The sequence below is a fragment of the Anopheles nili genome, chromosome 3 (genome assembly GCF_943737925.1).
Source record: "Anopheles nili chromosome 3, idAnoNiliSN_F5_01, whole genome shotgun sequence".
In the NCBI taxonomy this organism is placed as follows: Eukaryota; Metazoa; Arthropoda; class Insecta; order Diptera; family Culicidae; genus Anopheles; species Anopheles nili.
Window position 1 is genome coordinate 50,751,074 of NC_071292.1, and position 14,690 is coordinate 50,765,763.

At 43.7% G+C, this 14,690-nt stretch overlaps 3 protein-coding genes across 3 annotated transcripts; 2 read left to right on the forward strand and 1 right to left on the reverse strand.

The window, feature by feature from the left end:
• The first annotated feature begins 1,078 nt into the window (after positions 1-1,078).
• On the forward strand, positions 1,079-2,249 carry LOC128726139 (replication factor C subunit 2). Its single transcript, XM_053819929.1, has 3 exons — positions 1,079-1,161; positions 1,226-1,337; positions 1,416-2,249. The coding sequence occupies exons 1-3, from the start codon at positions 1,079-1,081 to the stop codon at positions 2,247-2,249; spliced, it is 1,029 nt and encodes a 342-aa protein (XP_053675904.1).
• Positions 2,250-2,795: 546 nt separating this feature from the next.
• On the forward strand, positions 2,796-3,503 carry LOC128724560 (EKC/KEOPS complex subunit TP53RK). Its single transcript, XM_053818284.1, has one exon. The coding sequence runs from the start codon at positions 2,796-2,798 to the stop codon at positions 3,501-3,503; it is 708 nt and encodes a 235-aa protein (XP_053674259.1).
• A 16-nt stretch (positions 3,504-3,519) lies between these two features.
• On the reverse strand, positions 3,520-4,612 carry LOC128727833 (dehydrogenase/reductase SDR family member 4). Its single transcript, XM_053821780.1, has 3 exons — positions 4,466-4,612; positions 3,863-4,400; positions 3,520-3,793 (listed from the first exon to the last, which is right to left on the reverse strand). Exons 1-3 carry the CDS (start codon positions 4,600-4,602, stop codon positions 3,623-3,625), a joined length of 846 nt encoding a protein of 281 aa, XP_053677755.1. The 5' UTR covers positions 4,603-4,612; the 3' UTR covers positions 3,520-3,622.
• Positions 4,613-14,690: the final 10,078 nt, after the last annotated feature.

A 14,690-nucleotide genomic window follows, 5' to 3' on the forward strand; every position in this document is an offset into this window, starting at 1 on the left:
GGGAAGTTGTTGCGTCTTCGTTGACGTCGACGCCGCTGATGTCCATTCTCTACGGGTACGCAGCACGGACGCATCTGCCTTCCTAGGACACTAAAGGGGCTGATGCATTTCTATGCAAAGCAAATACCTTCCCCTTTTAATACTGTCTACTTTATATTTTTGTTCTCGTCTTATTTCTAGTCCCTTTACCGGCCCTTGGTTCTACAGCATCAGGACTTAAGGATCAAGGAAATCTGCTGCGAAGTTTATTCAAAAATGTACACCTTTTGTAGGCAAACTAATGCAATTTAAGCAACTATCTAGTAAAATGGTACAAGCGAGAAACGTAACAATTTTTTTAACATTGCATATTATAAGTTTATCATCCGTCGAAGATAGCATGTTGTGCTTAATTTCGTCACCATACTCTCATTTATCTAGCGAGCGTGCGTATACCTCTTCAAGGTGTTCACTTATGGAAAATGTCCTGCTGGCATCGTAAGAAAATGCGTCTGAATTTATACGGTACTTACTTTTACAATTTTTACCGCAATGCTTGCACGACTAGGTTTTTCAAATTACGCGTTGATGTACCAGCTGGTTGCAACACTTCGCAACCTTTTTATTCACAAGAACTGCACATTTTTCTACCATTACCGTTCAACAGGGAAACAGCATCCTACGCGGAAAAACGCACACGGATTTTAATTGATCCTTTTTTAAATGCACCACCACACCACTTTAACACTAACTACATTGCAGATTCACTAGATGATAAGAATCGTCGGCAAACAGTAAAGAAAAAGGTTTTCTTAAAGGTGGATTTTCCGGAGGGAAAAGGTAGTGAAATTATCTAAACATTTGCCGTTTTCTCGGTGTTACCAGAATGCGAGGTATTTCTTCTTATTGTTTGCTTACCTGCTGTCAAATGTTGACAGTTCCGTTTTATCGTTGTTATCGTTTTTCACTCAACGCGCGTATTAGGTAAACAAGAAAGGCGCGAAAGGAAGCTGATGCGGTTGACTTGTCGTATCTTTTGCAGAGATTGTGTTATTGATTAGTTTTTCTTAACAACAGACGCTTACTATCGCCAGAAATCATGCCGGAGGAAGTAGCTACAACGTCGGGCGTATCGGCTCATAAAGAGACAACAGCAGAGAGTAAAAAGAAGAATCTCCCATGGTATGTATAACGTAGCGCCATATCGTATGGTTGATCAAGTTGATGTTCCTACGAAATACTTTAGGATTGAGAAGTACCGACCGCAGCGCTTCGAAGAAATCGTTGGCAATCAAGAAATGGTTGTTCGGCTGGGCATTTTCGCTTCCCAAGGCAATGCGCCAAATATTATCATAGCGGTCTGTTACATATTCTGTTTTTTCTTTCGATAGCAACGTGAATAATTGATTCAACTGTTGTTTTCATGTGCATTACAGGGTCCCCCCGGTGTGGGTAAAACAACAACAATTCTTTGTTTAGCACGCATTTTATTAGGCTCCAATTTTCGCGAAGCAGTGCTCGAGCTAAATGCTTCGAACGAGCGTGGCATAGATGTCGTGCGAAACAAGATCAAAATGTTTGCCCAACAGAAAGTTACATTGCCTCGTGGACGGCACAAGATTGTAATTCTCGATGAAGCAGATAGTATGACGGAAGGGGCGCAACAGGCTCTCCGACGAACGATGGAAATCTACAGCAATACCACGCGTTTTGCTCTGGCTTGCAACACAAGCGAAAAAATCATCGAACCTATTCAGTCACGGTGTGCTGTGTTGCGATTTTCGAAACTCTCCGATTCCCAAGTGCTAGCAAAAGTTGTAGAAGTATGCAAACATGAAAATCTTAGCTACGATGAGGATGGTCTTGAAGCGATTGTGTTTACCGCTCAAGGGGATATGCGGCAGGCACTGAATAACCTTCAGTCTACTTCTAACGGATTCGGACATATTAGTGGAGCAAACGTGTTCAAAGTGTGCGACGAACCTCACCCGCTGCTTGTGCAGGACATGCTGCAGCACTGCGTTAAAGGCGATATTCACAAAGCAAACAAGATAATGACGAAATTATGGCGCCTTGGGTATGCGGCAGAGGATATTATTGGAAATGTTTTTCGTGTTTGTCGTCGCATGGATATGAATGAAAAATTGAAGCTATACTTCATTCGAGACATTGGAGAAGCACATATGAAAATTGTTGATGGATTGAATTCATTATTGCAAATGTCGGCTCTTTTGGCTCGTTTGTGCGAAGCTTCATATCAACACGCCTGATTATTTTCGACTAGAGGGTATTCTATAAATAATAAACGCATTCTTTTGCGCCAACTGGCTTAAATTATTGATGAAGACATGGAACCTTTTTGTACATATGAAACATATAAATCATGCGGGAAATTACATATGATATTTTGTTTGGAGAAAAAACCTAACTCTTCTGTAACATGTAAAAAATCAGCTATACTTAGCGATGTATCACAAATTAGGCTATAAGCCGGTGATATATTAAAAATTAGGCAATGTGTAGTGATACGGGGTTTATGGTTCCATTTGAATGCCCACCATCATAACAAATGTCATCTGTTGTGTCAAATTGATGGTCAGATTCCATGCCGGTAAACATTCGGAATTGAGAGGCTGGTGTAAAATCAGGTTTGTTTTGGCATAATTTAGTGTGATATTTACTAACAATAGTGACAGACACTAAAAGTGTTTATGCATAGAGGATAAAGTATTGCATATGCGCTAACATTGCTTAGTTTTTTTTGTTTAATAACAACCTATGTCGTGTTCTTTATTCAGGAACGATACGGAGCAAATATGAATGAAGAGCAGGCACCTACAACGTCTAATCAGCTCTTGAAACAGGGAGCTGAAGGTAAGCTATATGTTGGTACTTACAAAGGAAAATCATGTTTGGTGAAGGAACGCTTTGAAAAGAAGTACAGACATCCAGCTCTCGATCGACAAATCACACGACAACGAATTAAGGCGGAGCAGAAAGCCTTCCAGCGATGCGCTACAGCCGGGGTGCTTACTCCGGAGCTCTATGGCATAGACTTAGAAGGACGTAAAATTTTCATTGAATATCTGGAAAGGAGTAGAACAGCGAAAGATTTTATAGATGAATTAACCGCATCCAAGGGCGCTACGGAATCACTCGCACTAAAAGTATTCGCTCAAAAACTAGGCCAAATGATAGGTGTGCTGCATCAGAATAATCTAGTACACGGTGATTTAACTACATCAAATTTTTTGTTGGATCCGATAGAAAGTAATGATGTTTTACCATATAAATTGGTGATAATCGATTTCGGACTGTCCCATTTTAGTGATAACACCGAAAATAAGGGAGTAGATTTGTACGTCCTGGAGAGAGCTATACTAAGTGCTCACAGTCAATTGCCAGATCTTTTTGACTTAATTTTACAGTCATACTGTGAACATAATACGAATCGCTGTAAAGAAACTATTGCAAAATACGAAGAAGTGCGAGCTCGCGGTCGGAAACGAACAATGGTGGGATAAAATTAACAAAGCACCAATGAAATGTTTTATTTATGAACTTGAAATACACAATCACCTGTTTGAATTTAACACCACTGTTGCTAAACTCGGAAGACACGTACCTATTTTAGGAAAAGAGTTTACAACCGGGAAGCCATGCCGCCGGATGCTACAATCGTTTCACCAGTAATGTAACTTGCGTCATCTGAGACGAGGAAAGCGCATACACCCGAGATTTCATGCGGTTGTGCTATGCGGCCCATTGGAATTCGTGACTCTGTTTCTTCTTTAGCTGCATCCGAGTCCTGTAACTGAAAGGCAACACATTCGTATGATAAGAAGAATTAATTTAGTGTTGTTAGCATGTAAGGAATATTTACAGCTCCGGCAAATTTAGTTTGAACCACTCCGGGAGCAATGCAGTTAACTCGAATATTTTCAGACGCCAGTTCTAGACTTGCCGCTTTCGTTAATCCAAACAGTGCCGTTTTACTGACTGAGTAGGCACCCAGCAGTTGAAATGGTTGAAATCCAGCGATAGATGAGATAAAAACGATACTACCACTTTTCCGTTCACGGATATATGGAAGTACTTCTTTGGCGAGTAAATATGAGCATTTCACATTCACTTCGAATATTTTGTCCCATGATGATTCGCTGCATTCAAGCACACCTCCCACTTCTGGATTTACAGCAGCATTTGAAACCAGGATGTCTATTCCACCGTATTTTTGAACTGCATGCTCATATAGGGTCTTGCGATCCGTGCTGTTAGCAACGTGACATTTGATTCCAGATACTTCGAGTCCGGCGCTTCGGAGATCATTCACTGCCCGGTCGACGTTTTGCTGTTTACGACTGCTAACGACTACCTTAGCACCTTCTTTTCCAAGACGTTCCGCAATGGCATAGCCGATGCTAATGGTGAAGTTTAAAATACATCTCATATATTAAAGAAATAATTATGAAGGCAAATTACCTACCCTTCAGTCGAAGCTGTTACCACGGCTACCTTACCGGTAAGCCTTTTGGCAGAAAATCCCGAATTACTGCAAAGTTTGCGATCCATCGTTATTCGTAAGGTTTGTGCGAGGTTACTGTTACTTAAGGTTCGCAACATTTTCTCTTAATTAACCCCTGAATCAGGTGAACTTTGAACCTTGTATTGATAAGAGAGCAGACAATAAAATACGATAAGAATGTTACTTCATGTCAAATCATTCATTAGGTTGTTTTAAAGTAACAGCATAATTCGATAATTATGGAAAAAAATATCGAAATAAGTGAACAATAGTTAAATGTAAAGAATGTTGTTAAACTCTTAGCTATCTAGAAAGCAGCAATTGAACTACTTTAAATTTAATTAAAAATAAAACGTGGGAAATATATCCTTATGCTACATATTTTCGTCGTCAATAGATTAATTGTTGAACACAGTTATGATAATTAAACTTATAAATATTTCAACGATAATAACTTTCAAATCATACCAATCGAAGCAATTGAACAAACTTACAAAACTACAAAACAAACAGGTAAACCCTCAAGTGCCAATTTTGACAAAACCATGATTTGTTTGGTTTATAATCAACGTCAAACTTATGGCCGTTATTACAGTATCTTTATCTGCATCTTTTGCAAATTATTTTGAGAAGTAATGATGCAGGTTTTTGCAAATATTTGATGCTATATTATATCCCCAAAAAATCACAAAATTTAATATAAATATACAGTCTCTACTTCATTACTAAAGTGACCCCCCTTTTAATCTCTTGTTTGTAAATCTGATTGAAAAATTTTAAACTTTAAATGTATCCTTTTGAAAAATAGAGATGTTTGCATTTAATTATTACATTATTTCAAATTAACCGACTAGTTTTTTTCAAGAATGCTTGGCAAATCCAATTTAAGCTGTTATAATAATAAAGGTAGATACATACAACGGTTTCATATTGATAACGGATGTCTGAACTAATGTTTGAAATTGAAATGTTTGAACTAATATAATCTACTTCATTTAGCCATTAAACAATTCTGGTTCATTATCTTTACTAATGCTCTGATATCGTGATCCACTTGATTGAATGTGTAAAATTGCGACGGTTTCGCCACGTGTTACTCAATCAGTTGTGAAGTTGTTCTTTGCCAACGAACCGGCGAGGAAAATTGCAATATTTGATCTGATTTTTATCTTCCCCATTTTTTCTGTTCGACATTGTTGATCACAGAAGCTGATAGGTGTGCAAAAATGAAACAAATCCCCGAAATAAAAGATATTCCCTGTTTTACCAATATATGATATTATCTACGACGCTATTCTTTTTTGGATGCCAGCAGGATACTATAGTGTATAGCTTCCGTTTCGATTGGAAATCGGGCTTATGCCACGATGTGTTTTTTGTTGCGTAACTGGAGGACGGGCTCGTTGTGGAAACCGATCTTCTAGTTGCTTTCTAAGATAAATAGAGCATTTTTCGCAATCTACTCTCAACGCCCTTCCAGAACGCGAAAACAAGTATTCTTTACTGAACAATTCGGCTTCATTAGGGTACGATAAGGCAGGACGCTTCAGTGCGATCGTATTGGAGTGATAAGCGTATCCTTGGCCAACAAAACAATTTAATCCCGCAGTCCATTGAGGTACGTGGTGCCATCCTTAGCCACGCCGAGCTGACTGGCAATAAAGTCAATTTATTTAGTCTATTATGGAATGACTGCACGTTCGCACCCCTCTTCAACATGTACCTCCTCCGAAGAGTTTGAAGACGATCCGCCACCGAAAAAGCGGTGCGGTATAATTATTTCGACCCACGGTAATTGCTCCCTGGGTGGTGTTTTCGGCTTGCTCGATTTCATCCGGAGGGTTCTGAAATCAACACCCTCAAGGTAGGGTGCGATTACCCCAAGCCAGATCAAAGAACGACAATTTACGCCAATGTAATTTGGTTTTAAGTCGTTCCAAATTAATTGTTAATCGGAGAGCCACAGGGATGCGAATGTACAGAGTAGATCCTGTACCGTTGGCTTCGATTGGTCTGCTGGGAATGCTTCGCAGTAACGTGAGTTACACGGGTAACTGTTCGTTCCTGAACTGGTGATAATTTGAGATGACCACTGAAGTGGTCATCGTGGCTTAGAAGGTTCGGTTACTTTTGGAAGAATTTGACCGACACAGCTTATTTATCGGCTAATCTCCGTGAGTAAGCGCATCCGTTGGCAGATTTATGAGAATCTGGTTTTCGATCGAATTGAAGAAAGTTGTTTAATAGGAGAAAGTTATCCAATAAATGTGAGCCACGCGAAGGGGGATATAAATCAACAGAAAGAGTGGTACCATCAAATCTCTGTGAGCTGGAAATAGTTGCATTATCTCAGCATTGATATCTGACCTCGGTGGTGTACTATTTTATATCAGTTTTTATACTCAAATGAGGCATAGGCAGAACCTTTCGAATACTGTTTCATTTCGTTCACATTTATTTTATTCGTGTATAATATATAATGTACATTTCATCACAGTTGTTGCTCTCATTAACGAGCTAACCACTAGAACCCGTCCAAAAGTCAAATAAAATGGTAATCGTTTTACGATGGCTCACTGGAACGATTAAAAAACTGGCGTGTCGCGTCAAACTAGTCTCGGTGGACACATTTTAGACTAACTTTAACAACCCGGCAACTAACCCAACCGAGCGGTCAGGCGTTGCTGGAGGACGAACTCAATTATTATCAAACCCATTTACATCTGGCATAATTTATCGTGGTCTGTAAAACACCGAGTATGAAATTGTTTCCGCGTGATAAAGGTGATAAAATCTTTGCCCGCCTGTCGTGTTTTCCCAGCTTCCTGTGGAAATTAACAAAAGAGCGGGAAGAAACACTTTTTGCTCGTCAATTTTTCGGCGCCGGCAGTTTGGAAATATGGAAAAGGGGAACTGTAAAGGCGTACAACTAAAAACATTTACGCACGATAACCATCGATTCGCGCCCGAGCACCCCTGCCCGACAACAAACGGAGGGTGAGTTGGAATATGCCGCTAGAAGAAAAAAAAATCACTGAAATCACTGAAAAGGATGCTCCGTCTCAAAAAGGGAGTACGGGCTGTGTGAAAAAAAAGACACAGCCACACACGCACACTTCATTTCGCTTGAGCCGACCCCACTTCGGGATGATAAACGGCCACAGGAAGAAAAACAAATCTGCGGAGCGACCGCCTCGTGCGCCTTTCTGTCGCCCTTCGGCCCGTAGTAAGTGAAACCGATGAGCAAACATTTTAGCAACGTTCGAAAGAAATCAAGCAAGGGTGAGGGAAGGAACAAAGCAAAACTAGAAAACGGCCGGAAAGAGCGAAATCTCGCTAGGAATGCGCACAGGAAGAGGAAAGTCGGAAGTAAAAGTCGAATCCGGAACCGAACGGAACGAAAGTGAGCAAACCCTAGCTACAGCAGGGCGAATCTCAGCCTTAACCCCAGGGGTCGGTGGGCCTGAGAGCATGTTCAGGCGATTGTTCTGTTTACGCTCGTTGGCGTCCCGAAACCGGTGTATATGCATCCGGGAGACCTTCACGCGGCTCCGGCAGCCTCGTGTCGGTAGCGACCACGTGGCCTAACAGAACGTGGTTTCCGTCACTTGTACGGAAATTCGAACCTCAAGTAAATCTCAGCCCAGCCGACGACCAGAAGTCGATTGATTTTGATCCTACGGTGCGGTAGAGCCGGGCTGTTTGCTCTCCAGTGCGTACGAGTGCGTACCCTGGATCATCGCGTCTGACCGGTTCAAGTTTCGAAAGATTAATGATCACTGACTGTCGGGAAATTCCCGCTCGGGAACTGCGTGCGAACGCACCAGCGGTGGGTTGAATGTCCGCTGTGAGATGATGACTTGTTCGGTTTAATATTTAGACGTTCTGGAGAAGCATTTGAAATGCAAATAATACCGCCAAACTTGCTCCACGAAGTCATCCAGGGTATCGACTGCGTGATGGCATTGCGAGCGATTTCTATGTTAAGCAGAGTGTATCTTTCGACTAAGCCACGAACCTTCTCAAGGGTGCATTTGTTATACGAAAACCGCACCCACGGTCGGATTAGCAGCATCGGTCATTACATAATGGGCAAACATTTGCCGTCGTTAGTGAGAATCAGTCCCGAGAAGCCCTTCAATTCCCTCGGGGAATTGGACGGGTAAATGAGTGAGGATAGAAACGCCAAGAACTAACGCCGGCATCAGGCTGACGAGAAGCACCGAGTGCTATTTATCAGATGAAAACCATCCAATTTAGCTGGTGCTGGCCATGGGAACGCTCCAACCCAGCGTAAGATAAGCGCTGGAAGCTCTGGCAGCTCCATCGCATCGTTGTCCTGGGTGAAACGACACCCGAAGGACAGAACCGCGTGTGCAGTGTGTGATTCAGCCGATTTTCAGCATCAACTTGCACCAATTTGTTATTCCACCATGGGAACCATCGCTCCATAATGGAATCGTGTCCACGCTTTACAACAGCGGACAAAAAGAACAAACCTGCTCCTTGCTGAGTTGGGCGTAAGAAATAATCAGATTTTTTTCCCTCATCACGAGAACGGCCAGAACATGAAGAAGTAGCCATCGTTCATTGAACCGGACGGACGTGGGACGAATCATCGGTGTTATGCTCGAACGAAACAAAAAAAAACGTACACCCAAGAAAGACGCTACAACGCGCTGGAAAGGGATCTTAGACTGGGAGCAAAGCGAAGCGGGAAGATAGTGTCTCTCTGGAAAACTTTGCCGCCATCTTGGCGCCAGTTTTATGTGCGAACAGATTCGTTCTTAGCTGCACCCACCATTCGCGTGTTCCCGGGCGATTCGTTGTATTTCTTGGGGACATTATGCTAGCTTTGCTTGCTCCCATGCTGCCTTCTGGGAGCTCGTTGCGAATGACTGGTCGTTGAATTCATTGTATGGCCAGAGGAAAAGCTTTCTGGGGAGTGCCGAAGCCCGGTTCGGAGAGTAGTTACTGCTGCAGCTTTTCCGTCTTTTACTTCCGTCCTGATAGGGTGCTGATGGTTCTAAAGCGAGAGCCTTTTTTTTAACGAGCCGAATAAAATGAAGGAAAGCTTAGCAACGGCGGTCCCGGGGAGCCATTTTGAGGCTTGATTTTTGTGGTAGGAAAAAAATGGCGGGGAAAACTAGGAACGGCGTCTTAAAGGCGTAGGCCATGGAAAGGCGAAAAATGCGAACAACATATACGCCACCAAACGGTAAGAGCCACCGGAATGGGTATCTTTTATGGACGATGATAACTTTTGATTGTAGTTTCCCATGCATGACTAAAGAATGCATAAAGTAAGCTGTAATGGCGCTGTGAAAAGCAGATCCAAACGCTTGTATATGCGAGTTCGGTGATTTATGGCAGCGCTTTTATGGCAAAGCGAACTGGGGTGGCATCGCACATAGGTCTCTCGTACCAATGATGCGCGGTTTTATTCGTGAACATTCGAAATTTATTTCCAAAACTAGCAATTACAAATGACCGGCGATCGGCACGAGTTAGGAGAGAAAATTTATATGCCGCCTTTGGCACGGCCCTGTATACGGTGCGCTCTTAATCGGCAAAGTTTTTCCCCATTTTTGGCTCATTTACATTCTCCAATAGAGAAAAAATCTGGCCCTTAGATAATGTTTTTTAACCGAGTCAGCCCGGGATAAGGCTCTCAGCTGCTGTTGGGAGGAAATGCCCTTCAGACCACAACTAGTTGTACTAAGCAAAGATGAAGTTTTTTGAGCGGTCAATCTGTAGGACGCATGCTTTCTCAAAGGTTATTTATTATTCAAATGCTAGCAAAATGTCAGACGCTAACATTTTATTTGATGGCAGAAACTGCCCTTTGCTCAATTTCCTTCTTTCGTCGAATTCGAAGAATTTGCATGCAGGAAGCGGAAGGTCGCTTATATTGCTGACGTTTGAATGATAAGTTCCGGAAACAAATGGGAACCCATCACCCTAAAACCAAGTCATGTTATGGTCACAATAAGCCTATACGTATATACACATTTTTCTTGCCATTTTTGCTATCTCGATCCCCGATAGAGAGCTCTCCTATCGCCCAACCATCAGCAATATTACCGATTGAAGGGGCGTTTGTTCTTTCCACGTAACCCACCACGTACGAGAACACCTCCTTCTTGCCAGAGAGTCTTTGGCTGGCGTTTCTGTCAGTACTCACGTGCCAATCCGTCACACACCGGAAGAAGTGTGACCGTTCGCAACCGGCACCGGAACCGATGCGCCAAAAGACATCGAACCATCAATTTTTATTACCGTAGCATCCTACACACCACTCACAGCTTCGGCCTCACTGACGGCCGGCACCGTGACGCACAGATTTGTTTTCATCAGTGTGGCCTATCGATTCGGGGCAACACTGTTTCGCATTGAGGGTGCGATCGAACCAGCGTCCCTTTACCTTCGCATCGGGCAGGGCCTGGGGATCGATTTGGACGGATTTTTGTCACTTCCGGTCAGGACACAATGGTGAGATGAAGATGCAGGCTGCAGAGACAGTTGCTTTTTTTTTGTTTCACTCTCTAAAAGCCAAAGTTGATTTCCTGCTTCAGTGCGTTATCGAAACCCCATCGCTTCCACCAAAGCGCTGCACGGTGGGAGTCGGAAGTGGCACAGGCGCATCGAATCACAATAATGCCATAAATAAAAACAAATCAATTGTGCAGAATTCGTCGACCTCCCCACGTGCTGCTTACCCACGTGGTACAATTGCCACGCCGCAACCACATGGCTTCGTTTAAAGCAGGCATGGCCGCAACGGTTTCTCGGATTGCGAGAAGCTGGGAAGGCATCTACCGGCACTTCATCGGCTGCTCGATCCAGCAAGGGGTCGGGCTAGCTTCCCAATATTGTATTAGCAGATCGATTTGGTTTCGCAAAATCGGATATTTTCCACGCAAGGGTGCAGCAAGTCAACAGCTCAAATCAACCGAGGCGCAACATGGGTGACAACATAATTTATACGGATGCCGTACGGACGGTGCACGGCGTCCGGAAATGCCATTAAGATTATCACTCCGAGAGCTCGGGACCGGGTGCGATTTCGCCAATCGGGTTGTGCGATCGGTGCAGCAAACGGAGCGTATTAAGAATTGTGCCCCCGTAGCCTGATGCGTTGGGAAAATGTAAACTATGAAAAGAGACCGGTCCGAACTGTATTACCCATTGTAATTTGTTTGGCGTTTTGAGAAGCGTTCGGTTTCAGATAGAACCAGTGAAATATGGATGATCCAAGATTTGGCTTGTCGATTTGGAGACGTTCCTTCAAGCATTTGCAGGGTGGAACCGGTGCGCTTGTCTGGTTTCCATCTTTCGAGAGGGTACCATTCGTAGGAGTGACAGTGATATTTTCCTCCCATCGTTGCCGAAGGGCGTACATTCGAGCGGCGGCGTTTGCCAAGAAAAAGGGTAGATAGTTTTTCTTTTCCTAAACGACGCAAGGGCCACCCCTAGCGGACAAATGAAGCCAGTGAGGGGAAGCACTTGGCGATGTAGTTGAGGCGTAACGTAAAAAGGACAACGCCAACGTATGAGTCATCCGGCAAATGGAGATTTATTATCCTGAGAGATAGTTTAGAGTTCGAGCTGCTTTACACAAGGACGCTGTGGCGGATGTCGTTCGAACGGTGATGGTGGAGGCTTTGCGATGTAAAATTTATTTATGTTTTTGAGAAGCACCACTTTGAATATTTTAATAACGCGTACATGCTCGGATTGTATTGAACCTCTCACAACATTATGCGGCAGAATATTTTCCGACTGCGTGTTGTTCATTACCGAACAAATGCGCGCAGTTTGGATTTATTTATTCATCCGAAAGCTATTCAATAGCTTCCCACCATTTTGGTGCTTCTGATGCCATAAAACATGCAGTTGTTCTCATGTATATTTATTTTATTCGTTCCATAGCACCCATCATTGATGATGCCGATGACAAATGGTGAAATTTCACGCCATCGTTTTTATTCCGGATCATCAAATCCTCGCTGATGGCCGCACGGAATGACTCGGCAGCGAAAGATCAATCCCCATGCGGTGAATCCTTAACCCAAAGACTGCCTGCTCCTAGACGATGCGGCAGCCTCGTGGGGAAAGATACAATTTTCTGTGAGTCACAGTTAATTCCGGTGTCCTTGCACAGCGGTTTCAAATTGTCTATCGTTGGATTAACGACCAATGCTGCCGCTCGCGCATCATCGCGAATGAGGTTTTCTTTCCGCGTGCGTACGATCCCTCCGAGCGCAGTGATGCAGATTAATTCGAGCTGATTTTCCAGGCGTCGTTAACTCGTAATTTAATGATTTTTTATGATTTCCATCCGCACGCGATGGTTTAACGATTGGTTCCTGCTGCCGGCCTGTCCTTCGCATCAGTAGTTCGCGGGGATGCTGTAGCCCCTCGGCGGAACCAAAAAGGGATCTGCTTTCCGCAGGCCACCGATAAGTGAGCTGTAAAAAAAGGGGAAAACTTAATTGTCACCACCGAACCGCGTTGCCCGGTACCCAGGCAAGAGCTGCAAGTGCAAAGTCCCTGCGGACCGGAAACCAGAAAGGATGTGGCCGTGAGTTGCGACTACATTATGTTTCTTCGCGCTTGTTTTGTCGCAGTCGTCGGTGACGATAAAGGCGGACGTGGATAATCGCTGTAAATAAAATGATAAAACCATTCCAAAATGCGAAAAAAACAGACTTATCGTACCACCGTAAAGGCGTCGTTAAAATCCTGCCGGAGCGGTCTATCGTCGGTCGTTGGAAAAGATCTAATCAAGTGTTTACGGTACCGCAAAAACTCGCCAAGAAGTGTCCCTCCAGTTCCGGTTGCGCCAAGCGGGCTGACAATGGGCTGACTTAAAATAAACAAGTCCCCGTGGAAGATAGCAATTAGATGGACATCGGCACGGTAAACAACAATAAAAAGGCACAATAAAAAGTGGAAAATAAAACGATATTCCGATGACACCTTCAGCATGCGCCTGAAAGTATGCAAAGGACGAGGTCGTGTCGTGTCTTGCTCCAGCACAGCGGTACGTAGTCGAATGCCCAGCGAAGCGCAAAGAGACGTCTCGACGGATTTACCGAACCACGAACACCATAAATCAGTTTCCAGGCCTGCCCATTGGTCTTTCGTATCCTCGCCGGCTTCAGGCAGTGAATTTTTTCCGCCGCCGACCGGAAATCGTTCATAATACAAACGTTACTGAAACCGACTTTAGGAAGATGCTCGCATCCATACGCCAGTTTCCATTGAAGCGAATTTCTTTTCTGCCCATTGGCGTGCTGCCAGAGCTTGGGCAGGATCTTTCCGAGGTTCTGGAGCACCACTCGTTTCTTTTTTGTCTTTTGCTCCTTATCGTTTATTTTTCATCACGCGCGAAAACGAGCCGCATTCGTCGATAAAATGTTATTACAGTAATGCATTACTATCCCTCGGTATGGATTTGTTTGCATAGCGTGGAAAGTGATATTTATTTATCTTCTTACCCGAACGGCGCCGTGGTCGGAACAGAAACACCACGTCGAAAGGGACGCGAAATGGCGCACGAAACAGGGCGCGGGAACAGAAAGCCCTCCCGTTCGTACCTCCCATGCAGGGAAAATTGTATGACAAATGCCACATTTTCCGTAAACATCCTCCCCGTATATATCGCTTCGTGTTGCAGTAACACGAGGGTAACTGGCGGTACAGTGTTGAGGGGAGAGAGCGCACCCATCGAGTGGCAAATCACCTGCACGTGACCGTTCGTTTGGTGTCGATGGGTCAAGCTGAGATTGCTGTTCGTATGAAATATTCATCGAGTTCTCGACGCAAGAGAGAAGTAATTAGTCATGTAGTTCTGTTAAGCCCACAGGGTTACTTTATAAGGCAGTCGAGGGGGATTTACACACTTGATAAATTGATCGAACTGAAGAGAGTTGTGTAAAGGAAATAACTACTAAACGAATGCATTCTCTTCATATATGTATATTTTACTGTATTATACGCAGGATCGTAATTAAAACGGTTCGATGTAGACCTTTTTACACTCCCAGATAAATTTAGCTAATGCGGATGGCTCACAATTTATTTCCTAATCCACTCGACCATGGCATATTCAAGCATAAATGGTAAACAGGTTCGACGACCGGAGTAATGGCACTACGACTACGATTAAAAGCGGCGCAAT